General features: G+C 52.3%; 1 protein-coding gene across 1 annotated transcript in view; it reads right to left on the bottom strand.

Annotated features, from left to right (window-relative positions):
* SLC6A4 (solute carrier family 6 member 4) overlaps positions 1-19,552 on the bottom strand; it is a 36,316-nt gene extending 16,764 nt beyond the window's left edge. The window contains exons 1-8 of the mRNA XM_045889549.2: positions 19,316-19,552; positions 7,105-7,559; positions 4,833-4,967; positions 3,474-3,693; positions 2,515-2,653; positions 1,857-1,991; positions 1,428-1,531; positions 49-176 (exon numbers count right to left, since the gene is read on the bottom strand). Coding sequence (XP_045745505.1) covers positions 49-176; positions 1,428-1,531; positions 1,857-1,991; positions 2,515-2,653; positions 3,474-3,693; positions 4,833-4,967; positions 7,105-7,447 — 1,204 coding nt within the window. The 5' untranslated portion in view covers positions 7,448-7,559; positions 19,316-19,552. The remainder of the gene's footprint in view (positions 1-48; positions 177-1,427; positions 1,532-1,856; positions 1,992-2,514; positions 2,654-3,473; positions 3,694-4,832; positions 4,968-7,104; positions 7,560-19,315) is intronic.
* Between the last annotated feature and the right edge of the window lie 5,529 nt (positions 19,553-25,081).

Below are 25,081 nucleotides of genomic sequence, written 5' to 3'. Positions count from 1 at the left end.
ACCAATTCAGTGAGAGCAAGGGGACGTAAAGAGAACCCAAGTTCCCACCTGCATCTTTGGCCACCTCGGACACATCCTCGTTCCTCATCTCGGCCATATACCCGAGCACCGTGAAGATGACAAATCCGGAAACGAAGCTCGTCATGCAGTTCACCACGCTGGTCACCAGGGCATCTCTGGAGCAGAAAACACACAGAGACTGAGACATTTCCAAGGAGAGAGTCTCAAGAGCATCTGTCTCCAGCCAAGGCCCGCAGGGACCTGTCCTAGTGTCCCCTCCCGTTCTCCCAGGCCCGGCCTCTCACACTGGTTGGTAGGTGGGGACGAGCCGCAGGTCAGGACTGGTTATCGTGACCTCCTGTGGTGAACTGGAACCACACAGATCTCTTGATTTCAAACAAGAACTGCTCTGGGGGCACCTGGGTAGCTCAGTTGGTTAAGCAACTGCCTTGGGCTCAGGTCATGATCCTGGAGTCCCGGGATTGAGCCCCACATCGGGCTCCCAGCTCAGCGGGGAGTCTGCTTCTCCCTCTCCCTCTGCCTGACACTCCCCCTGCTTGTGCTCTCTCTCTCTCTCTCAAATAAATAAATAAAATCTTAAAAAAAAAAAAGAATTGCTCTGAAGCAAGGTCTGGATTGGAGGCGGGACCGTGAGGGGGCCTTGGCCTCACATTCATGAAGTCCTCAGATTTAGACTTTTGACATTATGTGCAAATGAGGTTACGAGCCTGTCACTGGGATATCCTGATACTTTTAAAAGAAGATCTTGTCATCCAACTTCAGGCTGGTGTCCCAGTGCAATGCCACTTTGCTTAGGGTACTTGTGGATTCCTTTGTAAGAGAAAGTGAATTCTGTAATCATCTTATTGATTAGAGTGCTGGACACTGCCATCCGTGAGAGGACATTCAAACAAAGTTAACTCTAAAGATGACAAGTGATAGTGAAATCGTAATTGGCACAACACTCCCCGTTTTGTCAAAATTTCTGAAATGAGATTTTGTGACAAAAATCATGGTGGCATTTTGCATTGGTCAAAATAGCTCAATCGTTATACTTTTGTAAATATGTACATAAATAAATGATCACATTACAATTTTTGTTAAACACGTTAATAAGTGAAATCTAAATATTTAATATATGTTGCAATTTTTAAGAATCTGCTGTGGAATTTCTTAATCTAAAAAAAATTTTTTTTGTGAGAAGCTCTCACAAAACGAAAGTGGCCTGAGGCCCCTCTCTCAATCCTCACTGGCCTGCGGGAGGCTATGGACTGGGTGGGTGCTCTGGCCATGGAGGAACTGGTCAGGGACCTGGGGGGTGCCCGGGCCCGGCCAAGTTTGAGGCCATTAGTTCGATCACCTTCCTCTGGCCAGCTGACGATGCTCACCCACTTTCAAGCTTTGCCTGGGGAGCCCCAGATACTCACTGGTAACAGTTGTTGTTGAACTTGTTGTAGCTAGCGAAAGCCAATAGGACCCCAAAGCCAGGACCAAGAGAGAAGAAGATCTGAGCGGCAGCATCTACCCATACCTGGAAGGCAGCAGAGGTAAGGGTGAGGGCCGAGCCCGGGGCCATACTCTCTGTGCAAAGTGAAAAACAAGCCCTCAAAGCTCCTCCCAGGGGCGGCCACATACAAAGTGCAAACAAACGTGATTTCTCTTCCTCACATTTTGGCATAAGCCAATCCACTGGCCTTGACTGTACTTTTCATGCTTGTACTCCTGATTTAAAACATTATTGCACACTTGCAATAATGAGCCTAAATTTCAGTTGTCCCTATGTGGGGGGCCGGGGGGCGCTAGCTTCAGTTAGTAAAATGACAGACAGGTGCCCATCGTTTTCCCCATTATCTTACCCCTGTCTCCAGGAGTTTCTGCCAGTTGGGTTTCAAATAAAAGAGAACACCCCTCCAGGCTCCGGGGAGGGTGGCCCCCCTTACCAGCAGGACCGAGAGGATGATATAAGGGAAGGTGGCTGTCACCCATACCACCTGTGAAGGAAGGGGGTAGAAACACAGATTGTCAGCATGTGGATGTTGGTGTCTTTTATGCTTTCTGTAACTACAGGAGGCAGAGTGATGTGGCAGAAACATCAGAGCCTTTAGGATCAGACGGGGATCTGAGTCCCAGCTTACCAGTACTACCCCTCCAAACCCACTTCCCACCTGCAATATGGGGAAACCCCAGCAAAAGACAAGACAGTAGCCAGTGTCTATAAAGCACTGATCATGGCCCATCATGGGTTTTCAATAAATTATTGCCATGGTCATTAACTGTGACACTACAGGTGGGTTAAAGGAATTTTTTTAAAAATCATATAATGGTTCCTGGGATTGGCCTATTTCTAGAATTCTTGAACAGATTTGGTGAAGAGAAATTGAGCATCACGAATCGTGTTTGGTGTTGAAGGACACAATGTCCCTGTGTCTATGGCTGTCCAGGCTACTGAGTTCTGAGTTTGAATCCTCTGGGGCCCCTTGGCAGGTCAGGATCCGCCGCCAGGGTCCTCCTCACCTTGCCAGACGTTTTGACACCCTTCCAGATACTGAAGTAGATAACAGTGAAGATCAGCATGATGCAGAGGGTGAGCTGCCAGCTGAGCCCCCCCAGGTCCTGAAGTCCCTTAGACCGATGGATCTGCAGAACGTGGCGCCTGGAGTGAGCGAGAAAGAAAGGCCCGTGAGATGCCCTGAGCGGTGAGCGGATCCGGCAGGTGCCAAGGGAAGAACCGGACAAGGCGCAGCAAGGACCAGAGCAAGGCACCAAGCCTCAGAAAGAGCGGGCCCTGCCCATCCTGGGGGACAGAGCGGCACATTCGGCCCACAGCCCCTGGGAAGAGCACTCAGCCCCCGAGGCCGACTCTCAGGCACCTCCTTTCCTGGCTGGGGCAGCTTTTGTCTGTGTGGGTAGTGGGTCCTTCCCACCCCAAAATCACGCTCTCTGGGGCTCCCGCTGCCCGCAATGCCGGCATTAAAGAGTACTCCGTACTCCAGGCATCTTCTTCCAAAGGGTAGGTCCCGCTTGTGAAGTGAACACATGAAACCAGAAACCCTTTGAATAGCTGCAAACCACGGCAGCAGGGGGAGGCTTTGATTCCCTGACAACCGGCGGGAGAGCGGGGGCCCAGGAGGAAGGGTGGTTTGGACGCGGAGTCGTTCTGGAGCGTGAAGGAAGGGATCGGCCTGGGCACCTGGGGGCAGCCTGGCCTGGCACATTATGAAGGGCGGGGGGGAGGGGGACAGCCCACAGGGCCAGATTAGGGAGCACTCGAGGTCGAGCCTCCCAGCTCCACATCTGCCTGGGGCCGGCCTTGTGGCTCCCTCACCTGCATTTACTCCTCTTGCGGGAAGAGCTTCGTTTCTCGCAAACCACCGAAGAGGCGGGGAGCCCCTGGCCCCGCCTCCCTCCACAGAAGCCACGCCCCGGGGCGTGGCCCGCCTCTACCAGACCACCCCTCACTTACATGCACTTACGTGTAAAATTCTTCTGCGGGGGACGTCGAGTGCAGCGTCCAGGTGACGTTGTTCTCGGAGAAGTAGTTGGTGCAGTTGCCAGTGTTCCAGGAGTTCGTGCAGCTGGTCCAGGGCAGCTGGTCGGTGAAGGAGGAGATGAGGTAGTAGAGCGCCCAGGCCATGATGGTGTTGTAGTAGGAGGCGATGTAGAAGCCGATGATGCAGATGGCGTAACCGATCCCTGGGAGAGAAGGGGGCCGGGGGGGCCACGTTTACAGGGCGGCCTGACAGTGACAGACTGACGGACCCGGGGGGCCTTGGAGGGTCCTGCAGCTCAGGGGAGGGGGCGTGCTGGGGGCTGCCGTTCCCCTCATTCTCCAAGACTCTGGGAGATGGCGGACAGGGGTGGTAAATTCCTTAGATGTATTTGCAAAATCACACGTTTGAGAAAACGTGTGTGTGCTGTTACTGCTTTGAACTCTTTATATTTCGGTTGCTTTTTTTTTTTTTTAAGATTTTTATTATTTTTTATATTATTTGAGAGAGTGAGAGAGAGCACGAGACCGGGGAGGGTCAGAGGGAAAAGCAGACTCCCCGCGGGTCGGTCGGTGCTGGATCCCAGGACCCCGGAATCATGACCTGAGCCGAAGGCAGTCGCTTAACCGACTGAGCCACCCAGGCGCCCTATTTTGGTTGCTTTAAAAAGTCCTTTTATTTGAATATAGCTGACAAACAATGTTACATTAGTCTCAGGTGTACCACAGGTGATTCAACAATCTGTTCTGCTCTGCTCACCACAGCGTAGTGCCATCTGTCCCCACACAACACAACGCTATTACAGCACCATTGACTATATTCCTGATGCTGTGCCTTTCATCCCTGTGACCGATTCATTCCATAACTGGAAGCCTGTACCTCCCAGTCCCCTTCACCCACTTTGCCCATCCCCCACCTCTTTCCCTCTGGCAACCATTAGTTTATCCTCTATATTTATAGGACTCTATTAGGTTTACTTTTATTTATTTTCTAAAATGCTTATTTAACTTTTATTATTATTATTTTTAAGCTTGTTTATTTTTTTTTTTAGTAATCTCTACACCCAACGTGGGGCTCGAACTCATGACTCTGAGATCAAGAGTCACATGCTCTAGCAGCCAGGTGCCCCAGGTTTACTTTTAATTGCTATTTATTCTGTTTACCTTTAACAATCTCATACCACTTGAGCAGTGAAAAACTTAATTACCGAGTCATCGCCCAGAGATACCTTAAGGCCCAGCTGATTCCAGAAGAAGGTCCCCAGTTCCCATACATGGACAGGAATCACCTCTCCCCTGCAACACCCATCACCCCCCCCCCCGCCCACTCAAGCCTTTCAGTTACCTTTGAAAATCGGGCAGATTTTCCTCCATATAGAAATGCATCCATTTCGGTGGTACTGGCCCAGCGCGAGCTCCATGTAGAACAGTGGGATCCCCCCAAAAATGGCCATGATCGTGTAGGGCAGGAGGAATGCCCCTGAGGCAGACGAAAGACAATTTCACCCCCTGCCCACATCTGCCCCAGGACAGCCCAACTGATCTGGACACCCAGGGTAGCACCAAGATTCAAGGGGCCGTCTCATGCTCAAGTCTCATGAAGCCACCCTGTGCTAAGCGACCTCACACTATGCTCCCCTGGGCTTAGCACTTTCCCAGAGCTCCACGGTCAAATGGAGGTTTCAGAGAGTAAATGAAGGCGGCAGAGAGTACGTGGAAAGAAAGCTGGGTTCAGGATCAACAGACCAGACCCTGGAATCGGTTGCACTTCTAACCAACCGGAGGACCCTGGGGGACACCGCCCCTCCCTGAACCTGTTTCCTCCCCTATGAAATGACAGAGTGGCAGAGGGCTGAGCTTCCCAAAGCCAGCCACACGAGGGAATCACTGGTGAGCTTAAGAACACACATCCGACAGGGAAGTTCCAGGTGTGGGTTTAAGACAAAAATGTGTAAGCTGCCCAGGTGATTCTGACGCAAGCAGAGTTTGAGACCCTGGGGACAGATCACCTGTGACAACCTGCAGTAATCTGCAGGTCCCTGCATTCCAATCTTTGTTCATCCCTATTATCCCTGGCTCCAGACTCTTGTTTCTGAAATGTGGCTCTATTTCCATAATTCCACTAAGCCAGAACGCTCCCTTCTGGGCCCCCTTTGCAAATGTGGCTGAGAAGGGTAGTTTGTCACAGAACAAGGAAGCGCGGGGCTGCGGCATCCCCAGAGATGCTGGTGTCCCCTGGCTCTCGTGGCTGAGGCACAGTTTGGAAACACCGAGGTGGGGATTGCTCACCTGCCGCCTGAGTCTCAGCCCAAAGGGTGGGTCAGCTGTGATTTTCCCCGCTAACTCTCCCTCCCATAAAGTGCTTTGAACCTAGAAACCAGAAGTTGGGGCAACTCAGAAAGGTCCCACCTCACTTACAATCGCTCTGGGTACATCTAGCTTGGGAATAAGAACCACGTTGTGTTCTCATGGTGGCATTTGTAATGGGTTTGCTTGGCTGGCTTAATGGTAGGGAATGAGTGTAGGACAAACGTCACCAGCGCCCCAGCCCCTTATAGAAAGCTCAGGCTAAAGATGAGCCCTCCCAAGCTGGAGATAACTTCCGCTCCTCCCAGGCAGAGAGGACTGGGCTTCCCAGCCCCCCCACCCCGGAACTGCCTTCGTAGGCATGTGGACCAAGGTCCTTAAAAAATCCAGGCAACTCTGTGTCAGGCCATGGAGGAAATGAGGACACTAATGAATTCTCCCCAAACGTCATTTTAGCTGCCCTCCCAAGTCAGCTGCCAGAGCTTCTGTCAAAAAAAAATATTGACTGATTTGACTTCCATTTCTCATCCTTTTACCATTTTGATAGCAAGTCCAGTGTCAACACAGAAGCCCCGTGCCTACTCATTCCTCTCCACTTCCCCTCTCTGTGGCTCCCATAGCCATGCCGGCAGTCAGATACTCTTTTTGATAATCCTACAGTTAACTGCTCTGAAGGTGTTGGGGGGTAAAAGGAGGAACCTGAAATAGTCTCTAGCCTCAAAAACCCAGCACTCTTGTAGGAGATAGAAGGCAGATCCAGTGTATGGTTTGGGGTTATTAAGGCCATGCTGTGGCTGGGTTCAACTCTGGATCATGCTCAGATTCCAGCTCAAGACTCTGGACCTGAGCAGACGCCCTTCTCTGACCACACGTGGGTCCAAAGGCCCCGGAGGGCCTGGGACCCTGGAGCCCCTTCCCAATTTTTCCTTACACAGATCTAACCTCTCTGGCCTCTGCCGAGCAGAACCTGCACAAGGCTGATGGTCATTTTCACATCTCGCTCTGAGGGTGGAGCTTGGGTAATTCAGGGGTGAGAAGGGGGCTCTCCCACACATGAAGCACGAGGATGCTGAACGTCTGGCGAGGTCAGGTTTGGGAGAGCTTTTATCCAACTTGAACCTCAGACATGCTGACTGAACATTTGGCTTACTGGGGCTCTGTCTTTTGGACCAGCTTGGAAGTCTAAGCAATCATGTTCCCGGACTCATCAGTCAGACAAGACAAAAGACATGATCTCCGCTCTGGCCTCCCAAAAGGATCTACAGACCACCCCTGGGTCAGAGCCTCTGCTTGTGGCCCATGATACTGACCCCCTCCATTCTGGTAACAGATGTAGGGAAAGCGCCAGACGTTGCCCAGGTCCACGGCATAGCCAATGACTGAGAGGAGGAAATCCATCTTCTTGCTCCAGGTCTCCCGTTCCCCTTGATGAGCCTCAGCCGCTAGGGCGGTGGTGGTGGCTGGAATGGAGTGTTGAGAGTCATCTCCGGCACCAGGGCTCGGCACCGCTGAGTACCCGTTGGAGACGTGGCCAGACTCCACCTTATCCTCAGGGACAGGGACACCCTTCTGCAGAACTCCGTTTTCCTGACAATCTTCTTTATCCTTACACGCTGATAGCTCCTTCTGGGAATTTAAGGGCGTGGTCTCCATCCTGCTGGCTAGGAGATGACGGTGACACCCATCTGCTGAGGACCCGAGCCGAATTCTCAGTGCTCAGATCTGGGGATCTCCTTGGAGCTTTATATCAATGGGATTGAGAACTCTGTTGGGAAGGCACACGGCAAAGGGAGAACAGAATTACGCATCCTACTTGTCTTTGGTATTAACTCAACAAACATCGTAAACGACATTAATGAATGGGATTACAAATGCATCTGTCAAGTGTGAAACATCCTGTTTGCTATATGGCAGTCAATAAAATCACCTCCAGTTTTCAACCTAGACGAGCTATCAAATCACAATCAAGTCATTTGAAAAGGTAAAACAAAAAACAAAAAACCCAAAACAACAAAACAAATAAGAACAGACAGCAAATCACCCAGGTCTTGCATCGGCTCTGTTTAAGAACAAAAGACTGACTTCAGTTTGAGGGACTAGAATTGCATCCTGGAGTTTACCAGTCACTCAGAAGAAGGTAAGAAGATGACTTTCTTCACCAAAACTGTGCAGAGCACTTACCTTGTTCTGGATGCTAGGCTGGGAAAAGAAACACAAAGAAAGAAGCAGTTGCTGCCTGCAAATAAATTAGGACAGTCCTAAACCGTCTAAGCAGAGCAGGCCGTGTATTTTACGTAAATTGCAAGTATGACTTTAAAAGGACAAGAACAAAGGCACCCCTAGATCCTTAGCTGTGGACTTTTCCCCTCTTCCTTAGAGGGTCTAGCTGCTCCTGACTGTGTCCAGGGCGTTCCCCAGATGCGTTCGCCTCGTGCCTCTGCGAGTCTGCCCGGGCTTTGAATGGCCCTGCTGCTCGCTGTGTATTCTGCCTACCTCTCCCAGCCACTCCTGAGGAGGATCCACCTGTTAGCCAGCAACAGTGGGCAGGCGGGGCGAGCTGGAAGAGCGAGTGAGAAGAGCGTGCGGGTTACAGATGCCAGTATGGCTGGTGTCTCTGTCCCCGAGCAGCCTGGTGGGGAGGCCTGGCCGGGGCCTCGGCACCTCCATAGCCCTGCTGGGGCCGAGCGAGGTGCGGGGAAGTCAGCGCCGCAATCTGGACCGAGGCCTCACACGTCAAACATGGGGCAGAAATCCGAGCCCTCTTGGACTGTAAACCTATGGCATGTTATAAAGTAGTAAGGAGCCAAGACCTTCCACCTAACTTCATTTTACTGGGGCCTGAACTTTTCAAGCTCTTGAAATAGGCTGGGAGTTGAAACAGGTCTCTGCTTAGCTCAGGTCACATTCCACCTTTCGAGATGTCTAGGGATGACTGTTAGCACTAGTCACAGCTGCAAAGATCTGATATCACCCCTTCAAATCCAACAGTTGGAGGATGGCTAGAAATGGAAGCTAATAAAAAACGGCAGTGTCTGTCTCCTACCTCTTTGGGGCTTTCAGTGACTAGAACTTAACTATCCACAGGTGGAAATGTGAAGATAAAAATGTAGCGGAAAATTAGAACACAAAGTAGTAGATTCACACCGGTGACTGTGTACAAAAATATTGGCAAGGATGAGCAATGAATACAAGGGGATGCAAGTAATTAGAGCTTTGTGTTCATTGGGTTCTTTTTTTCTGTAAAGTAGAAAATAAAAATTTTAAAGGGATTGATTGTTGCTGAAAATATTCCAGCAACAAGAGAGATACCAGCTCTATGGATCTAGGGTGTGTATGTGTATAAATAAGGAGATGGGGTGGGTGTCCTGGGTTCTACCCTATCCAGCTGCTTGGCCCCCACCTCCGGACCCTACCCCGGGCTCAAGGATGCAAACACCACTCACAGAAGAACATGAATTTCTAATAAAGCGTGATCTAGATAAAACCCCATTGTGCTCATCTTTATGCTGCTCTCCAGCCTCCCCTGGCCCCCTCCGTGGACTCTTCAAATTAACCACACATTCTCTCATCCACCATAAGTAACCATGTGCCAGGCTGAGGGATTTTTTTTAAAGTTCATTATTTTTTTGAGAGATGATGATGAGGTGTCAGTGTATTTAAATACACAGCTAAATTAAACCTGCACCTTGTGGTCTCTGGTTGTGTTGTTTGAAGAAGGCCTCTGCACTTCCCTTCAGCCTCTATCAACAGCATGTTCTCCGCATTGAACACTGAAGAACTTGAAGGCCAGATGACAGAGATAAAGAGCTTTACCACGTGCAGCCCGATGGCATCAATGGGCTGAGCCAGCCTGTGACCAAGGCTCCCCCTCCCCCACCTTTCTTTCTCCACCTTCAAAATTTTACCCAAAGTTTTCTGTAGGAACTTCTCCTTATCTGGAATACCGCATTGTTGCTCTCATTTAAACTGCAGCTCAGGGGCGCCCGGCCGGATCTGTGGGTGGAGCGTGCGACTCTTGATCTCAGGGTCGTGAGCTCGAGTCCCAGGTGGGATGTAGAGAAGACTTAAAAAACAAAACAAAAAACTGCAGCTCAAAGAGCAGCTGTACCATCCAATCTTTCTGTGGCACGTCCCCCATGGTCTATGGGAGGGACACGTCACCCATCTCTGAAGAATATCGTGGTGGGGGGAGCAAACACTTAGCCATACTTGTGACTCTGTCACCTTCCTCATGCCTGGGTCAAGTGATTTGTTCTAGGTTTCCTGTACTTTCTCCCTTGGGGCATCCTGCAGGGAAGATGCAAAATGTGTGTGTGTTGGTGAACTTCTTTGGGCAATATATGTTCTTCAGTATCTTCAGGGGTTCGTCCCCTAAGGCAACTGATCTTGATTTCTTGGCACCTGTCCTGAGCAGCTCCTAGAAGAATAATGCATGCTTCTCTGTTTTTGTTCTGAGTATTACAAAGACCTTGTTTCCTGAAATATCTCCCAGCACTTTTTTTTTTAAATTGCATCAACAGGCTGAAATGGTCCAAGTCCTAAGAAAGCCTGCCAAGGGGGATCCTCCATGGACTCATGACTTCAGGTTGGTCTCTCTCCAGCCAGCTCCGCTCTCTAGCACTCCTGATACCCGAACCTGGGGTACAAACCTAAGTTACAGCCACCCAAAGCCACCAAATGGGCAGGAGACGCACATCTCCTTCCTTTCTGCCTCTCCCAATTGGAAGAAAGCTCCTCCCGGTGACTCATCCAGTTGGCCAGGAGACCACAGCCTGGCCCGGACCCCCTCCTGCTGGCAGGACGCTGCCCGTGGCTCCCATTCTCCTACTTTTCCGATTCTACGGAGCACGGGCCACCTTTTTCTACTGAGACCCGCAGATCACAGTTGAGAGCAGGCTGCCCCGGGAATAAAGAAGTAAGAGTTAAGAAAATTGGCTTCTAAGAATGTTCTCTTAAAAGCTTTCTTTTTTAAAAGATATTTTTATCCTGCTGGGTAGAGATTGCAAACGAGGTCAATATTACAGCTGTGACCTCCTCCAGGCAGCCTTTGAGTTTCTCTGTGGCCAGAGAAAGCCCCACAAGCCTTCCTTTGCACCTTGAACATTGGCTCTTGCACCCAGCTGAGCAGGTGACAGGCTGGGGGTGGCACCACGTCACCCTGCTGCTCGATGGGATGACAACATGACACATGGGACCCTAATCCCACCTCTCCGCACACGGGCAGCACAGGGGAGTGAGTCCCTGGTGGGCTGACAGCCCGCGCTTTCGGTTCACACTCCTGCTCCCTCTTAACCCCAGGGGGTGGGGGGTGGCTAAGTCACCCCGCCCCACCCCCCAACCCCAGGAGAAAGGATTGTTTCTCTTTAAACTTCTGATCAAACCTCCATTCCTCTTCCCACAAACTCTGTCTCTGTAGCCAGGGGAACCGGTTTCGGAACAAGCATGTAATTACAGTTAGTCATGAAACTACCCAGACCTTTGGAAATGTCCTTGACCCGACTTGTCTGTTGCACATCTGTCAGCACGCTCTAAGCAGAAACAATAGAGAAAGTCTGTACTTTGACTTCGTTTGTTGAGATCGAAGTGAGTTCATTTCTCAGGACACTTGGTTTTCATTTTCAAAAACCAAACCAAACCCAGCACAAATGATGGCTGTACCACAGAGAACAGAGTAATTATAGATCAGATAGCCAAGTGGCAATTTGCCTTCTCTCTTCAGAGAGGGAGTCTGAAGTTCCCAACACACCTCCCCGAGGGCGAGAGCAATTACAAAGTTCTGGTGCCCATTGCCAGGGAGCCCTGAGCCGGCAACACTAATTCTGCAAAGACATACTGTATGCCTACTACGTGCCAGGCTCCTGGCGGCAAGGCAGGCGCCGTTCGGCCCATCTGAAGTTCATGGTACAAGGCCAGGCTCAGTACTTAGGCTTAAGGAGGGAGAGGCCCATGGTGCTCCTCCAAATCCCTGTCGCGCATCCTATTGTCACCGGAGCCTTCTGCTGACCTGAGCAGCGTGTTTAGATGGCTCACATTTCTAGCCCCAAGGAGCCTTCAGAGTCTGCAAGTCTTTCTTTTGTTCCTGTTGCGCGGTTTCTGTCGCAGGAGCCCGGATGTGAGTGGGTTCTGACTCACAGTCGCCCGCAGCGTAAGACGGTGGTTTGTATTTGGATCCAAAGGGACTCCTGGCTCACCTTTCAAACAAAACAGACTTCACCGTGTGAATGGGGAGGGCAGGGAAAATCCACCTGTTTTTGGACAAAAGAGGTAGAAATGAACATCGCTTTCCCACCCAAAGAATTCTTTGTGTGAGACAGTTCAATTTTTTGGAGAGGGATTAAATAGTCTATAATCCTTAGGGTCATCTGGGCCAGTTATCCTGAGAAAGGACAAGAGTCTCTGTCCAGAACTTTCCCTGCCTGGGAGAGGGGAGCTTCGAACTTCTCTGCACACGGCGAGTCGGATAGAGAGAATGAGCCGTTTGTGGTGTGGTTCACATCGCTCCAGAGGCTGGACAAATGGACAATGGATTATTTATCTTGACTCTCAGTGTCTAGCACGTGGAGAGCATCAGTAAATGACAGGGCGTTGGTGGCCACTGGGCCACCACACGTGTGCAGCCCATCCTGCCCTCTGGCTTCACGCCCCACCAGGGGGACCGGGGCCCAGACGCGAGCGACTCCCCCACTTCCACAGGCCCTCCCTGACTGTGCTTGTTCCTCCCAACCAGCTCCTCTCCTTGGGGTCACTGGCAAATTGTAAACAGCAGATTCCTGGGCTGCTGTCCCAGAGATTATAATTCAAGAGATCCATGTGGGTGCTGCATGCTTACCAGGCACCCCAGGTCATCAGGGGCAGGTGGGCCACCCAGCGCGCCCAAGTGTATCCCTACCCCACGCCGCGCTGCTGCCCCTAATTATCCCGCATCCTTCGAGGCCTGGCTTAAGTTTCTATCCAGCCCCTCCTTGAAGCTTCACTCATCACCCCAGCCCAAATGATCTCTCGCCACGCTGTACGATTACTAATATGTCATTCATCCCTGATTATTGTGTATCATTAGTTATCCTTTTATGTCTATTTGCTTTGGATGTCCTGGCAGCAGGAGCCATTCCTCATACATCTCTGGGCTCAAATACTTGCACAGCTGCCAGCACAGAGGTTATATTTCAGGTTCCCTGGGTGCAGGGCCCAGGGGGCCCCAGCCGCCGTGCTGGTGGTTTTGAGCCTCAGGTAAGGCGCTACCCTTTCATTCCCCGGGTCCTTTTCACAGGTGCCCCTCCCCACCCCTCACCCATCGGGAAGATGTGCTGTGCATCTTGAGGGCGGGGAGGGAGGACTGTCACAACAATCATTTTCATGGACTCTGGACTAGAAAAGACAGGTTGTGCTTTTAGACTTTGAAACAAGTACCAGCAGGCACACCCATCAATGGTCTGTGTTCCAAACGTTCAGTTGTGAGTTGCTTGTTTGGAACGTGGAATGTATTTTCTACCTACAGAAATCAACCTTGTCAATGCAGATAGCCTCCTAAACTAGCTACAGAATCCAGTTTGCCCGGAAAATGCGGAAACATCTAAAATGTAAGCTGTGGGACAGCATTGTGAAGCACAACAAAAGGGGACAATGAAGCTGATTGGAAGGTATCTGTAATCCGTCATCTCCCTATCCTAACATTCTTCTGGTTCTTGAGAAAAACTACATTCCAGGAGAGGACAGGAAGTGGGGAGACTCTTGTGCAGATTCTGTGGAGGAGTCTTTCAGGCACCTTTCTAAGAGCTGTAGAAGGTGAGGACACACGTTTGTTATTACACTGAACCCCACAACTCACAACTTTTTGCTGAAAACGAAACTGCTGCCTCTGTGTTCCAACGTGGACGAGGCCAGGAAAGGACTTGGGAAACTCAAACCGCCGACGCGTTAGATCAGGTGGGGTGAGGAGGGCCGCTTCCACCTTCGGAACACTCCTTTACTGTGGTCGTAAAGCAATTTATGCCATAAATAGAAATCAAGATTAAAAAACGTGGCAGCATATCCAAACACAGATTTTTCTCTTCCGTAATACGAAGTATATCACTAAAACTACTTTTGTGTAAAACAGACATGATTAAACCCACAAAGGGAGCCAAGGGAGGGAGAGGGGGGAGAGAGAGAACACGGGGGGGGGGGGGCAGGGTGTGGTTAGGAAGTGAGGGTGGAGCAGAGAGGGGGGGAGAAAGGGGGTCTGAAGTCGAATTAAGTACAATGGGAGTGGTGGAGGCAAGAGGAAAGGGGGAGCTGGGCCCACTTCCCGGGGTGGGGCAGGGAGTGGGGAGGACGCAGTGGAGCCAAGGGCTGAGGTCAAGCAGCAGAGTGGAGGGGGCCACAGAGCCCACAAGATGTTTGTGATTTAGGGAATGTTGCCTGAAGGGACCTATATTCTTAGGTCAAGAAGCTCTGAAATGTGCTTTACAATGTGTCATGCATGCAGTTTGGGAACATTCATGAAAATCAGTTCATCGTTACGCAATATTGATCTAGGCCTCAGATGCACAGAGGTGAGGGCAAGAGGTGGTTTTCGACCCCTGGGAGTCTGTGGTCTCAAGAAGTAACCCTTTATGCTACAGAGGACACCACTGAGATAGTGGGGGAAATTTAAATAAGGACTGTAATATTTGTATTTTTTTTTAAGATTTTATTTATTTATTTATTTATTTGAGAGAGAGAGAGAGAGAAGCAGCATGAGAGGGGATAGGGTCAGAGGGAGAAGCAGGCTCCCCACTGAGCCGGGAGCCCGATGCGGGACTCGATCCCAGGACCCCGGGATCATGACCTGAGCCGAAGGCAGTCGCTTAACCGACTGAGCCACCCAGGTGCCCAATATTTGTATATTTGATAGTAGTTTATCAAACTGCTTCCCAAATGTGATAATAATGGGGCTCTGCTTATGTAGGCGGATGTCCTTGTTCTTAGGAGACAAGAGGTGAAGTATTTAACTTTTTTTTTTTTTAATTTTATTTATTTATTTGACAGAGAGAGACAGCAAGAGAGGGAACACAAGCAGGGGGAGTGGGAGAGGGAGAAGCAGGCTTCCCGCCGAGCAGGGAGCCGAATGTGGGGGAATGTGGGGCTCTATCCTAGGACCCTGGGATCATGACCTGAGCTGAAGGCAGACGCTTAACGACTGAGCCACCCAGGCGCCCCAAGAGGTGAAGTATTTAGATGTCTGCAAACTCTGAGGTTCAACAAAAAAATTATATAATATATAGATTGTCTCATTGTTACATGAATTTTGTCACACATATGATACAGAATGTATCAAACTATATATATTACACAGGCAAAAATTAGAGCGAGTCACACACGAACATGACAAAACGTTAATGACGGGCGGCTCTGAGGGAAGAAGGTTCGCTGGACCATTTCCCTGACTTTTCAGTTGAAATGTTTTAAAAGAAAAAACTGGGGTGGAGGGAGGGAAATCATTCTAGACTTTGGAGCGCTGGGAAACCTCAAGTCAGTCAGATGTCCCTGCGGGGGCCTGGGGCGCGCCCAGAATAGCATTATCTCCCCTCTCCTCCCTCTCTCTCTGGGCAGGGCCTCCCTCCCCTTTCCTCCAGCCCCGCTCCTTTCCTCTGAAACAGGGAACAGAGCCAGCTAGCTTGATTAGTGCTTAAAAACCACACACCAGGGGAGAGGGAAGACCAGAGGTGCGGGAGGGTAGCAGTGGTGGGCCCGGCTGAGCCCTCACAGCCGCAGGCGGGCTGGAGTAAACCCCGGGATCGGAGCCCTTCCAGCTCTGCCCCTCCCTAAATTCGAGGGAGTCCCTTAGTGAGAGGGGAAAGCTCTGTTTATTTCAGCTTCATTCAGCAGCTCAGTAGTAATGGAAAGAAAATGTTCTTTTTCTTTGGATGTGCCCAGAAAAATCACACAAAAACACAAGAAGGCCAAGGCCCCCTGCTGACTCGCTGCCACTAATCCGCTCGCCTCCCAGCCGCCAGCTCTGGATTCTCCTGGAGCACGCAGCTGGCTCTCCCAGATCTGCCACTTGGCCTTGTCACCCCCTCCCCCCAACCCCACCCCTCACTTCTTCCCTCCTTCCCTCAAATAATGGCAGAAAGAGCTGGACCTCAGGGTCCCAGGAGTCCTTCCCCATACCATCTCTCCTGCTTGTCAGTGCCTGGAGACCCTGGCCACCGGGCTGGCCCAGCCCCATGACCTCCACATCTCCACACCGCTTGTGTTCATCTCTCGCCCTGCAGTCCAGGGGGGTCCTGGGATTCCTGACAGGATATCCAGTCCGCTATGGCTTAGGGGCACCGGCTGGCTCAGTCAGTGGAGCGTGCAACTCTTGACCTCAGGGTTGAGAGTTCGAGCCCACACTGGGTATAGGGATTACTTAAAAATAAAATCTTAAAAATAAAATTAAATTAAATTAAATTAATTAAAAGTAAAAAGCCTAGGGGTGCCTGGGTGGCTCAGTTGGTAAAGGGTCTGCCTTTGGCTCGGGTCATGATCCCAGGGTCCTGGGATGGAGCCCTGCATCAGGCTCCCTGCTTTTCAGGGAGCCTGCTTCTCCCTCTGCCCCTCCCCTGCTCATGATCTCTCTCTCTCTCTCTCTAATAAATAAAATCTTAAAAAAAAAAACCAAAAAACTTAAAAAGCCTATGGCTTAAATACCCACTAACAAGTACCGTTGGTCCAAGGTTGGGGTGGAAGCAAGGGAGATCCGCGAGCTTCCAGGGGAGCCCAAAGAAAGGAGGAAAGATAACAAATGGCCTCACACTGGTCTCATCTCTCCACATTTTGTCACCACATGGACACAGGGCTGGGAGCACACTCCCTTGCTTTAAAAACGTGTTATGGACATCCAGTAAAGGCGCGCTGATCTTCCCACTCACGGACAGCCAGCCCTGGTCAGGCTGAGGGAATGCCCCTGCACAGAGCGGTTACTCAGAGACCATTTCTGAAAATGGACCCAAGTCAGTATGATGAGCTGCGCCGAGAAACATGGGGGCTCCATCAGCTCTGGTGGGTCTTGCGCCCACCCTAGAAAAGCAGTTCACCCTCTGCTCAGGGAAAATCACTTCTGCCAGTTATCTCCCACAGGCCACTGTCATCTATTTTTCCACCTGGGTCCCTCCTGGAAAGATGACTATTCTCTTTCCTTAGGGTGCTAGAAGGTTAAGCCCAGAGACTAATTCCCCACAGGAGCAGGATGAGTAAGTCTCACTTGCCCCAGGAAAGCAGAAGTGGGGCGATTTATCAGATCTTTAACTCCACACCCAAGACTGTCGCTGTTAACATGGGAGACCACAAACCTGGAAAGAAAATGGGCACGGCCCGAATCATACTGCCTGGAGGCCGTTTCCACTGAACCCCACGCTGGGCATGCTGCAAAGGGGATGTGGGGGGCGGGGAAACTCGGGCTCCTGTTGCCTGTGGGTGGATGAGGTGCAAGACTTGACTTGTGCAAACCTCTGCCTTCAAGCGACGCCTGGGGGTTCCTCAGGGCACCCTGATTAATGGCAACATCTGGGCAGAGTCCCGGTGCTCCGGCATTTTGCAGCATCCTTTCAAGTCGTGTTTGTTTAAAGCAGAGAGATTAGGGTCACAGTCACAGAAGAAGTGGAGGAGACTTGGACATCATGTCACGCAGGGCCCCCTCCTGCCCTCAATTACAGCTGAGGACTGTGACAGCCAGAGGAGCGGACCTGGGATGGGAAGAGCTAAGGCGTGAGGTACCTTCTGACAGAAAAAAATGCATAATTCTCCCTTTGGTCACACAGGCATCTTTCTTCAAAAAAGTCAAATCGTGACCATATCCTGTTGATTCATGAAGCCAAATTGAAATTAAACTTCTTCAGGCGGCCCTGCCTTTGTTCTCTCTAATCAAACCATTTGATGATACGCAGGAGAAGGAACTGCCACTTACTGGCTTAATTTCTGGAATCATCTGTGTTTCTCTTCGGAAGGGGACATTGGGGACGTTCCTGCACGCCTGCCCTCGGAGACTCCAGCCAAGCACCAGCCAAGCACCCCCACCCCACGGCCACATCGCCCACTCGTGAAACTCTTGGACATGCTTCTCCGAGCGTCATCATTATGCTCAGACAACTCTAAAAATCCCCCACAGAGGAATTTCTGAGCTTTTGCTGATTCCATTAAAACTTCAACATTATTCTGTCCCCACCGTCACCCCTCTCCCCACCCCTAGTTTATGTTTCTTAAGCAAGAGACCGAAAGAAATGGGTTTGAGTATCTGTGCTGCTCTTAGATTCCTGAAACGTCCCACACGGGTCACCAGAGTGCTGAGGGGCCTTCTAATTAATTGTGAAGCAGTCTCGATCTGCTCTTGTTCAAGTTCAGTGAAAAAAAGAAAAGCTCATGCACAAAATGGTTTGCTTAGTTTGCACCAGCCTCCTCAGAACCTGAGTCTCCTCGGTGGCGCTGGAGGCAGCCACCCCCAACCCAGTCTGTGGTAGGAAAGCCACCTTCCTGGCATCAGGGACTCCACACAAACGCAGGGAATGGGACAGAGTCAAAGCTGTGTGTTTCCCTCCACCGCTCAAGACCCAAATGCTAATGCCGCCCATAGTGGGCCTGCATTAAACATAAATCCCAATGTTGCTTCCTTAGACATTTTTCCTATGTAACTGAAGGCAAAACACATTAAATATTTGATCTAGTCTTACCATGATGAGAGCTAGCAGGCTCATAAATAATCCATTGACCTGGTTCATTTTTCTGGACAAAATTGATCATAAACACACCCGCGCGCGTTTGTAATGTCCTCTTAGCAATTCTACCCCTCTCAAATTCTTCAGAACCCCAACTGAACAAGAAATTCTTTATGCAAAAGACCCAGTGCAAAAGGAAACGTGCTCCTTTGGGTTCTTCAGCTCCAAAGAGTGTTTTCAAAAGACATATTTAAATGCACACATTTTCTTTAGCAATCGACGGGTACGCACTTGAACGTGCCCAGCAGCTCGCTGCAGTTTGAGTTTCGCGTACGTTCGGAACCGCCCGGCCGACGGCGGAGCGTGCACCGGCTCTGCCAGTGAAAACAACCCAGGCGCCCGGAGACTCGTCCCACGTAAGAGTCCACTTAGAGATTTCTCCAGATACTTGGGCTGTCAACCAGAACCCTCCCTGCAGAAGTGCCTCTGCACGAAGCCACCTGCACGCCGTGGGTAAGGGAGGACCCAGCGCAAGCAGCGAGCTGAAACTAAAGCAACTTTCCCCGACGCGCACAACAGCGCCTAGCCTGAGCCCGTCTTCACAGGGTCTTGCTCCGGTCCCCCGGCCATCGGAACAGCCCCCGCGTGCGGTAGACAAAGGAGCCCCCCAACGCCGCCCCCAGCCCCCTCGGCGCTCGCCCCGTCCCCGGGCGCGCCGGCCGTCCTCGCCCGTCCTCGCGGCGAGGGCGGCGGCGGGGCGCGGAGCCCAGCGCGCGGCGCACACACGCCCGCGCCCGCGCCCGGGGAGGCCCCGCGGGATGGGGTGTGCGGGCAGGAGCGCGGACCCGCGCGAGGCAGGCCGACCCACCTGGCGGGAGTCCGTGCGCAGGCTGGTCCGGGGCTCTCCGAGGCGGGGCGGCCCTCGCGCCCTCGAGGCAGCGGGGGCGCGGCTGCCTGTGCGGGAGCGGGCGCCCGAGCGGCCGTATTTGTACTCTCGTGCCCTCACATGGTCTGATCTCTAGATATCCGCCGCCAAAGAGCTCTTCAAGAATTTTTGCGTCACTTTGAGCCGCAGAAACTTTACGTTTGCGCGTGGCCGCGGCTCCGCGGTCCCCCCCGCGGTGGGGTGGGGGGCGGCGTGCGCCGTGCGCCGTGCAGGGAGGGGGGCCGGGGGCGGGGCCCCAGGGAACGTGACGGGGACCCTCCCTCCCACGGAGGCAGCGAGCGAGCCCGGGGCGGCGGGGGCGCCGGCCGAAGGCCGAGCAGAGCCAGGAATCCCAACTTTCTCGCTCTCACCTCGCGGGGGACGGGGCCGCTCCACAGCCGACAGGGATATTTCCGCCCCCACCAATTGCTCCCCAGGTCGTGTTTAGGGTTCTGCTCAAAATCACTCCTTCAGAGCGATCTTTCTGGACCACTGACGCCTGCCCATCACCCCTACCCGGAATCCTGCTCTATTTCTCTTCCTAGGACTTAGCACCTGGCATTCCTGGAGTTTATCTCCACCGTGGGATGTGCGCTTGGCCAGAAGGGACCTAGTCTAATTTCTGGCCTCCGGGAGTGCCCGACCTAGTGGCTCACAGTAGATACTTGCAGACAGACAGACAGAATGAATGAATGGATGGATGGATGAATGAATGAATTCTCGTTTTGTTAACTAGCCACACTTCAAAGCCGTATCAGAACAGAGTGTCCGGCTGGTGATCTGCCGGAGCAGATACGCCGGTGGTGTTCCTAGAGTCGAGAAGTTACTACAGTATTTTAATTATCTGAAGAGGTTCAACAGGAGCTTATTGTTTTGAACCATGTGAAAATATTGCTGTGATAATTTTTTTTTAAAAAACTGAAGTTTAGGGGCGCCTGGGTGGCTCAGTCGGTTAAGCGACTGCCTTCGGCTCAGGTCATGATCCTAGGGTCCCGGGATCGAGTCCCGCATCGGGCTCCCTGCTCGGCAGGGAATCTGCTTCTCCCTCTGACCCTCCTCCCTCTCATGCTCTCTGTCTCTCATTCTGTCTCAAATAAATAAATAAAATCTTTAAAAAACAAAAACAAAAAAACCCTGAAGTTTAAGTGTGAATTTCATGTTATTTGTTGTATTCTCTTTTCAGTAGTTTTTTTTTTACATTTGACAGATGGAGTCCTTGCTTTGGGATGTCCCTGAGGCAGAGGGGAGAGGGGAGAGGGCGAGGACCTCCAAAAGGAGGCCAGGGATGGGGCAAAGTAGAAGGAAGAAAGGAATTACAAGCTTGCAGCTGCTGTGTACTTGGAGGAACTGAACCCACAAAGCTGAGCACGAACTCGCTGGGTTGAGCAGGTGCCTGCGGGGTACCCGCGGGCTCCCCAGCCTGGGAGGAATCAGTGTGAGGCTTTGGTGCCACCTAGACGTCAGGCTAGCGATTGCACGGGGGTGGTGAGCTGGCTGGCAGTTAGGTGGCAGGCCGGTGATTCCTGGGCAAACTTGGGGATTTCGTCTCCGGGCCAAATCCCCAGGCGGCAGGGGCCCACGTGGGTGCTTCCCCCTTTGAGATAAACAAGTTGCTGCGCCCCAGGCTCTACTTGGCTTTCTTTTTTTTTTTTTTTTTTTAAGATTTTTTTTTTATTTATTTATTTGAGAGAGAGAATGAGAGACAGAGAGCATGAGAGGGAGGAGGGTCAGAGGGAGAAGCAGACTCCCTGCCGAGCAGGGAGCCCGATGCGGGACTCGATCCCGGGACTCCAGGATCATGACCTGAGCCGAAGGCAGTCGCCCAACCAACTGAGCCACCCAGGCGCCCATCTCTACTTGGCTTTCTTAAACTCATGTGTATACGCCGTATGAACAAGGGGCTACACAAATGTAGGGTGTGGTTCCAAGGAGGGGGCAGGGCAGAACCAAAGGAGGAGGAGACGGGGGGGGGGGGGCACAGGCTGTGGGAGCAGTGGGGGTGACTTTAGCCCTTGGCTAAGGCTCTCAGAGTCTGTCCTCCACCTTGATTCCAACGTGGCTTTTCAACACCGCTCCACAGTCTCACGAACCTGTTGACCCCACCACTCCTGGCCTTCTTTCTAGATCCTAATACCTATTTCTGCCCAGCCACTCCCGGGTGGGTACTGCCTTCTTTGGTGTGGTGCTGGCCTAGAGAGTGGGGGATCCCACGGGCCTTGGTTAAATCTCAGCTCTGACCCTGTACTGTCTATGTGGGTTTGTTCCCACACAGGGTAAGTTCCCTTACCTCAACCTGTCTGGCCTTCGGGGCCCTTGTGTGTAAAATAGGGATCCTATGAATGGTGAGCACCACCCAGCTCAGGGGTGTGAAGAGGCCGACAGGTGCATGGCCCGCCCCCTGTTCACCTCTCCTTCCGAGGGAGACTTCCCGTATCCTCTCTCTTCGGCCTTGGACCACCCAGGCCAGGCTTGTCTCCTCTTGCTCCCTCGCTAAGGGGGCGCTCCCAGAAAAAGACATTAGACTTATGCAGACTGGATTCTTCCCTCGCTCCTTACTGCCTCCCTGGTGGAGTCCACACAAAATTGTCCCAGACGGTCCATCTCCTCTCGGAACATGTGCTTTCTCTTCCTCTTGTCCCCATGGGTGCCACCCTATAAACACCCCTTAGCCTCAGCCGCCCCCCTCCACCTCCACGAATCCAGCGCCCCTCTCCTCCCTACAGCCAACCCTTCCCCATCGTGCCTCCCGCTGCCATTGCCACAGCTGCCCAGTCATCCCAGAGCTGACCGTCTCCCTCGTGCAGATCCCCGGTCTGACTGCCCGTCCTCCGTCCGCATGGCGGGGAGCGGACAGATGTCACCGTCTACTGGTGCCCTGGCCGGTTGTCCATCTCCATCACAGCTCCTTCATGACCTGGGCACCTGCTCCGTGCCAGGCGCAGGAAGACACAGGCTCTGCCCTCCAGGGCCAGGCCGAGGGGCTGTGCTGAGCGTGGGCAGCAGCAGGGAGCCCGGAGCCGGAGAGGCCCGAGGAAAGCAGCGTTTCTGGAAGGATCCCGTGGCCGCTCCACCCGGGCCTGAGGTGCAGTAGGGGAGTGGGGGCGCTGGAGGCACACGGGGCCCTCGGAACGGAAGGCACAGACAGGGAGGAGGCGGAAGTCAGAAACCAGGGGAACTTGTGAGGCTCAGCGACTGGCTGGTGTCGGGAAAGCCACGGGGCTGTGGAAGATGCTCCGAACCTGGCTGAACCTGCGTGACCAGGACCGGGCGAAGAGCCCTGCCAGGCGACCCTGGTTCAGCGATAATTGCCCTCAGTTCCACCAGCTCTGGCCTCTGCAGAATGAGCACAGCCCTCTCTCCCTCACCACACCTAAACACTGCCACCACGAACACCCACGCTCCGGATGTCTCGAGGCCCAGCAAACTGTTCCCCTGTGGAGCCAGAGCAGGAAAAACCCTCTAAGGCCAAACCTCTCCCTCCAGAAGTCCTGGGGCCATCTGTCTGTCCTGCCTCCGTTCTGTTTAAGGCAATATTGGAAGACGAGGCCCACCCCTTCTTCTGGGCCTTTCCTCAGGATTCCCAGCCCTGGCGGTGTCTGCCTGCGCCATCCCTTCCAAAGGGGATTTGCCAGGGAGGTGACACAGTTTGGGTGACTCTGTTCATGTTCAGCCACATGCAGAGTCCGGCACCTCGAAGGCAGGATCTGCTGCACTGAGGCCTGTGCTCACCCCCTCAGAGGGCTGGGCAGGTGTCCCCCTGTGGCAGCCCCCGCTGGATCCAGAAGAGACAAGGGAAGGGCATGGGAGGGGCAGCCCCATCCGGAGTGCCAGGAGGGGAATGTGCTAGGCTGTGGCAGGGATGGGGTTGAGCAAGATGCTTTGGCCACCTTTCCTGCCCCTTGGGAGCCTCCTGCCTTGGATAAACAACCCCTCTTCCTCCAGGCTTGACAGCTATTGTGATTGCCCCGTGCTCTATCTGTAATATCTTGGAACTGGGGTTTCTGATTTTTCCTTCCTTCCTACAGAATTCCCTCCCCTGACTATAAACACCCAGAGCTGGGGCCACATTCTGGAGGAGAGCTGGTTTTTTACCTCCGACCTCGGCAGAGAAGCGGAAGCCAGGAGCAGCACGGAGCCCCAGGAAGGGCCCCCGCGGCCCTGTGTTTGCGCCCCCTGGTACATAGAGCCCGTGCCCCTCTCCTACGTGCGCACCTCCTCTGCTAGGCTCCCAGTTCCCAAGGGAAGGGGCTCCCCACCTCTCCCCATGGCTCAACACACAGCAGGCCCCGCAGACATGTGCGTGGCCAGGGAACTACTCGGAAATGCTTTTTACTCTTGACAGACTCCGGGTGCCATTAAAACCAGGGCCCTGGGTAAATCCTGGTGCAGCCAACAACAGGGTACCACACAGCTGTTGGGAAGAGTGAGGCAGTTTATCTGGGCTCATCTGGGGAGGTTCACAAGATTTATTGTTAAATGAGGGGGAAAAGCAAAGCACAGAACAGGTGTTACTGAGTTTGCTGGGCGGGGGAGGCTGATAATGTGTGTTGAAATCTAAGTATAGACAAGTGAGGAAGAGGAAGAACAAGGAGGAGGAGGGGAAAAGAAAGAAGGAAGAAAAAAGCCGAGGAAAGACAGAAGGCAGGAAGACATCCTGGGAGCCCCAAACTTACCACAGAGCAGAACCTGGAGGTGTTCCCAGGGGCGCAGCTCTACTTCACAGGATTCAGATGTGTTTCCTTCCCAACCGGGGCCAAGTTACTCGGCACCATTGTAATTTTGTCTGTTCCCTTAGGAAGGGCCAAATATTTGCGCTCATTTACTAGCGAGATTGCTGTGAGCCGAGAGGTGACGTTTAGGGCTTCGCTCGGGATGGGATCAAGAGGGCCAGAATTATTCTTAGAACGGGTCCTCACTCACCCTCTCTTTGGCTTTTCTTCCCTTCTAGGAACTTCACGATAACTTGTGCCTCTGCGTATAGGGAGGTTCCCCCTTTGTCTCTTCTTGGTAAGCTCATCACCCTCATCCACCACCCTCACTGGGGTCTGTGGTCACTGTGGTTAGAAGTTAGTTTAAGACCAGTCAGCATTTCTTCCCTTCTCCGAGTTCAAGCCCTTTTGCAACGTAGGGCACTTACTAGAAGACCTCACTCATATAAAGCCACCTTCTTTCTCCACTGGCTCGTGTAAAGACATCTTACTTTCCCAGCAGAATGATAAACTCCTAGAGAGGAGGGTGATGTTTGGACCGCAGAGGGCTCAGCACAATACTACATGCGTTGGAGAAGCTCTGTGAGAACTGGTCATTAATAAAAGCTATCATTTGGGGTGTGGCTCAGTCCATTAAGTGTCTGCCTTCGGCTCAGGTCATGATCCCAGGGTCCTGGGATCGAGTCCCGCATCGGGCTCCCTGCTCCACGGGGAGTCTGCTTCTCCCTCTGCCCCTCCTCCACTTGTGTTCTCTCTCTCTCAAATAAATAAATAAAATCTTAAAAAATAATAAAACCTACCGTTTATGGAGCATCTACCAGACTCATTCTGCACATTGTCTTTAGTCCTTTTGCTTTTTTTTTTTTTAAGATTTTATTTATTTATCTGAGAGAGAATGGGAGACAGAAAGCATGAGAGGGGGAGGATCAGAGGAAGAAGCAGACTCCCCGCCGAGCAGGGAGCCCGATGTGGGACTCGATCCCGGGACTCCAGGATCATG

Source organism: Mirounga angustirostris, unplaced genomic scaffold, assembly GCF_029215605.1.
Source record: "Mirounga angustirostris isolate CCGP_5_RB_7025 unplaced genomic scaffold, mMirAng1.0.hap1 SCAF_17, whole genome shotgun sequence".
NCBI classification, from domain to species: Eukaryota; Metazoa; Chordata; class Mammalia; order Carnivora; family Phocidae; genus Mirounga; species Mirounga angustirostris.
The sequence above is the reverse complement of the archived record's forward strand: the minus strand, read 5'-3'. Positions and strand labels throughout refer to the sequence as shown.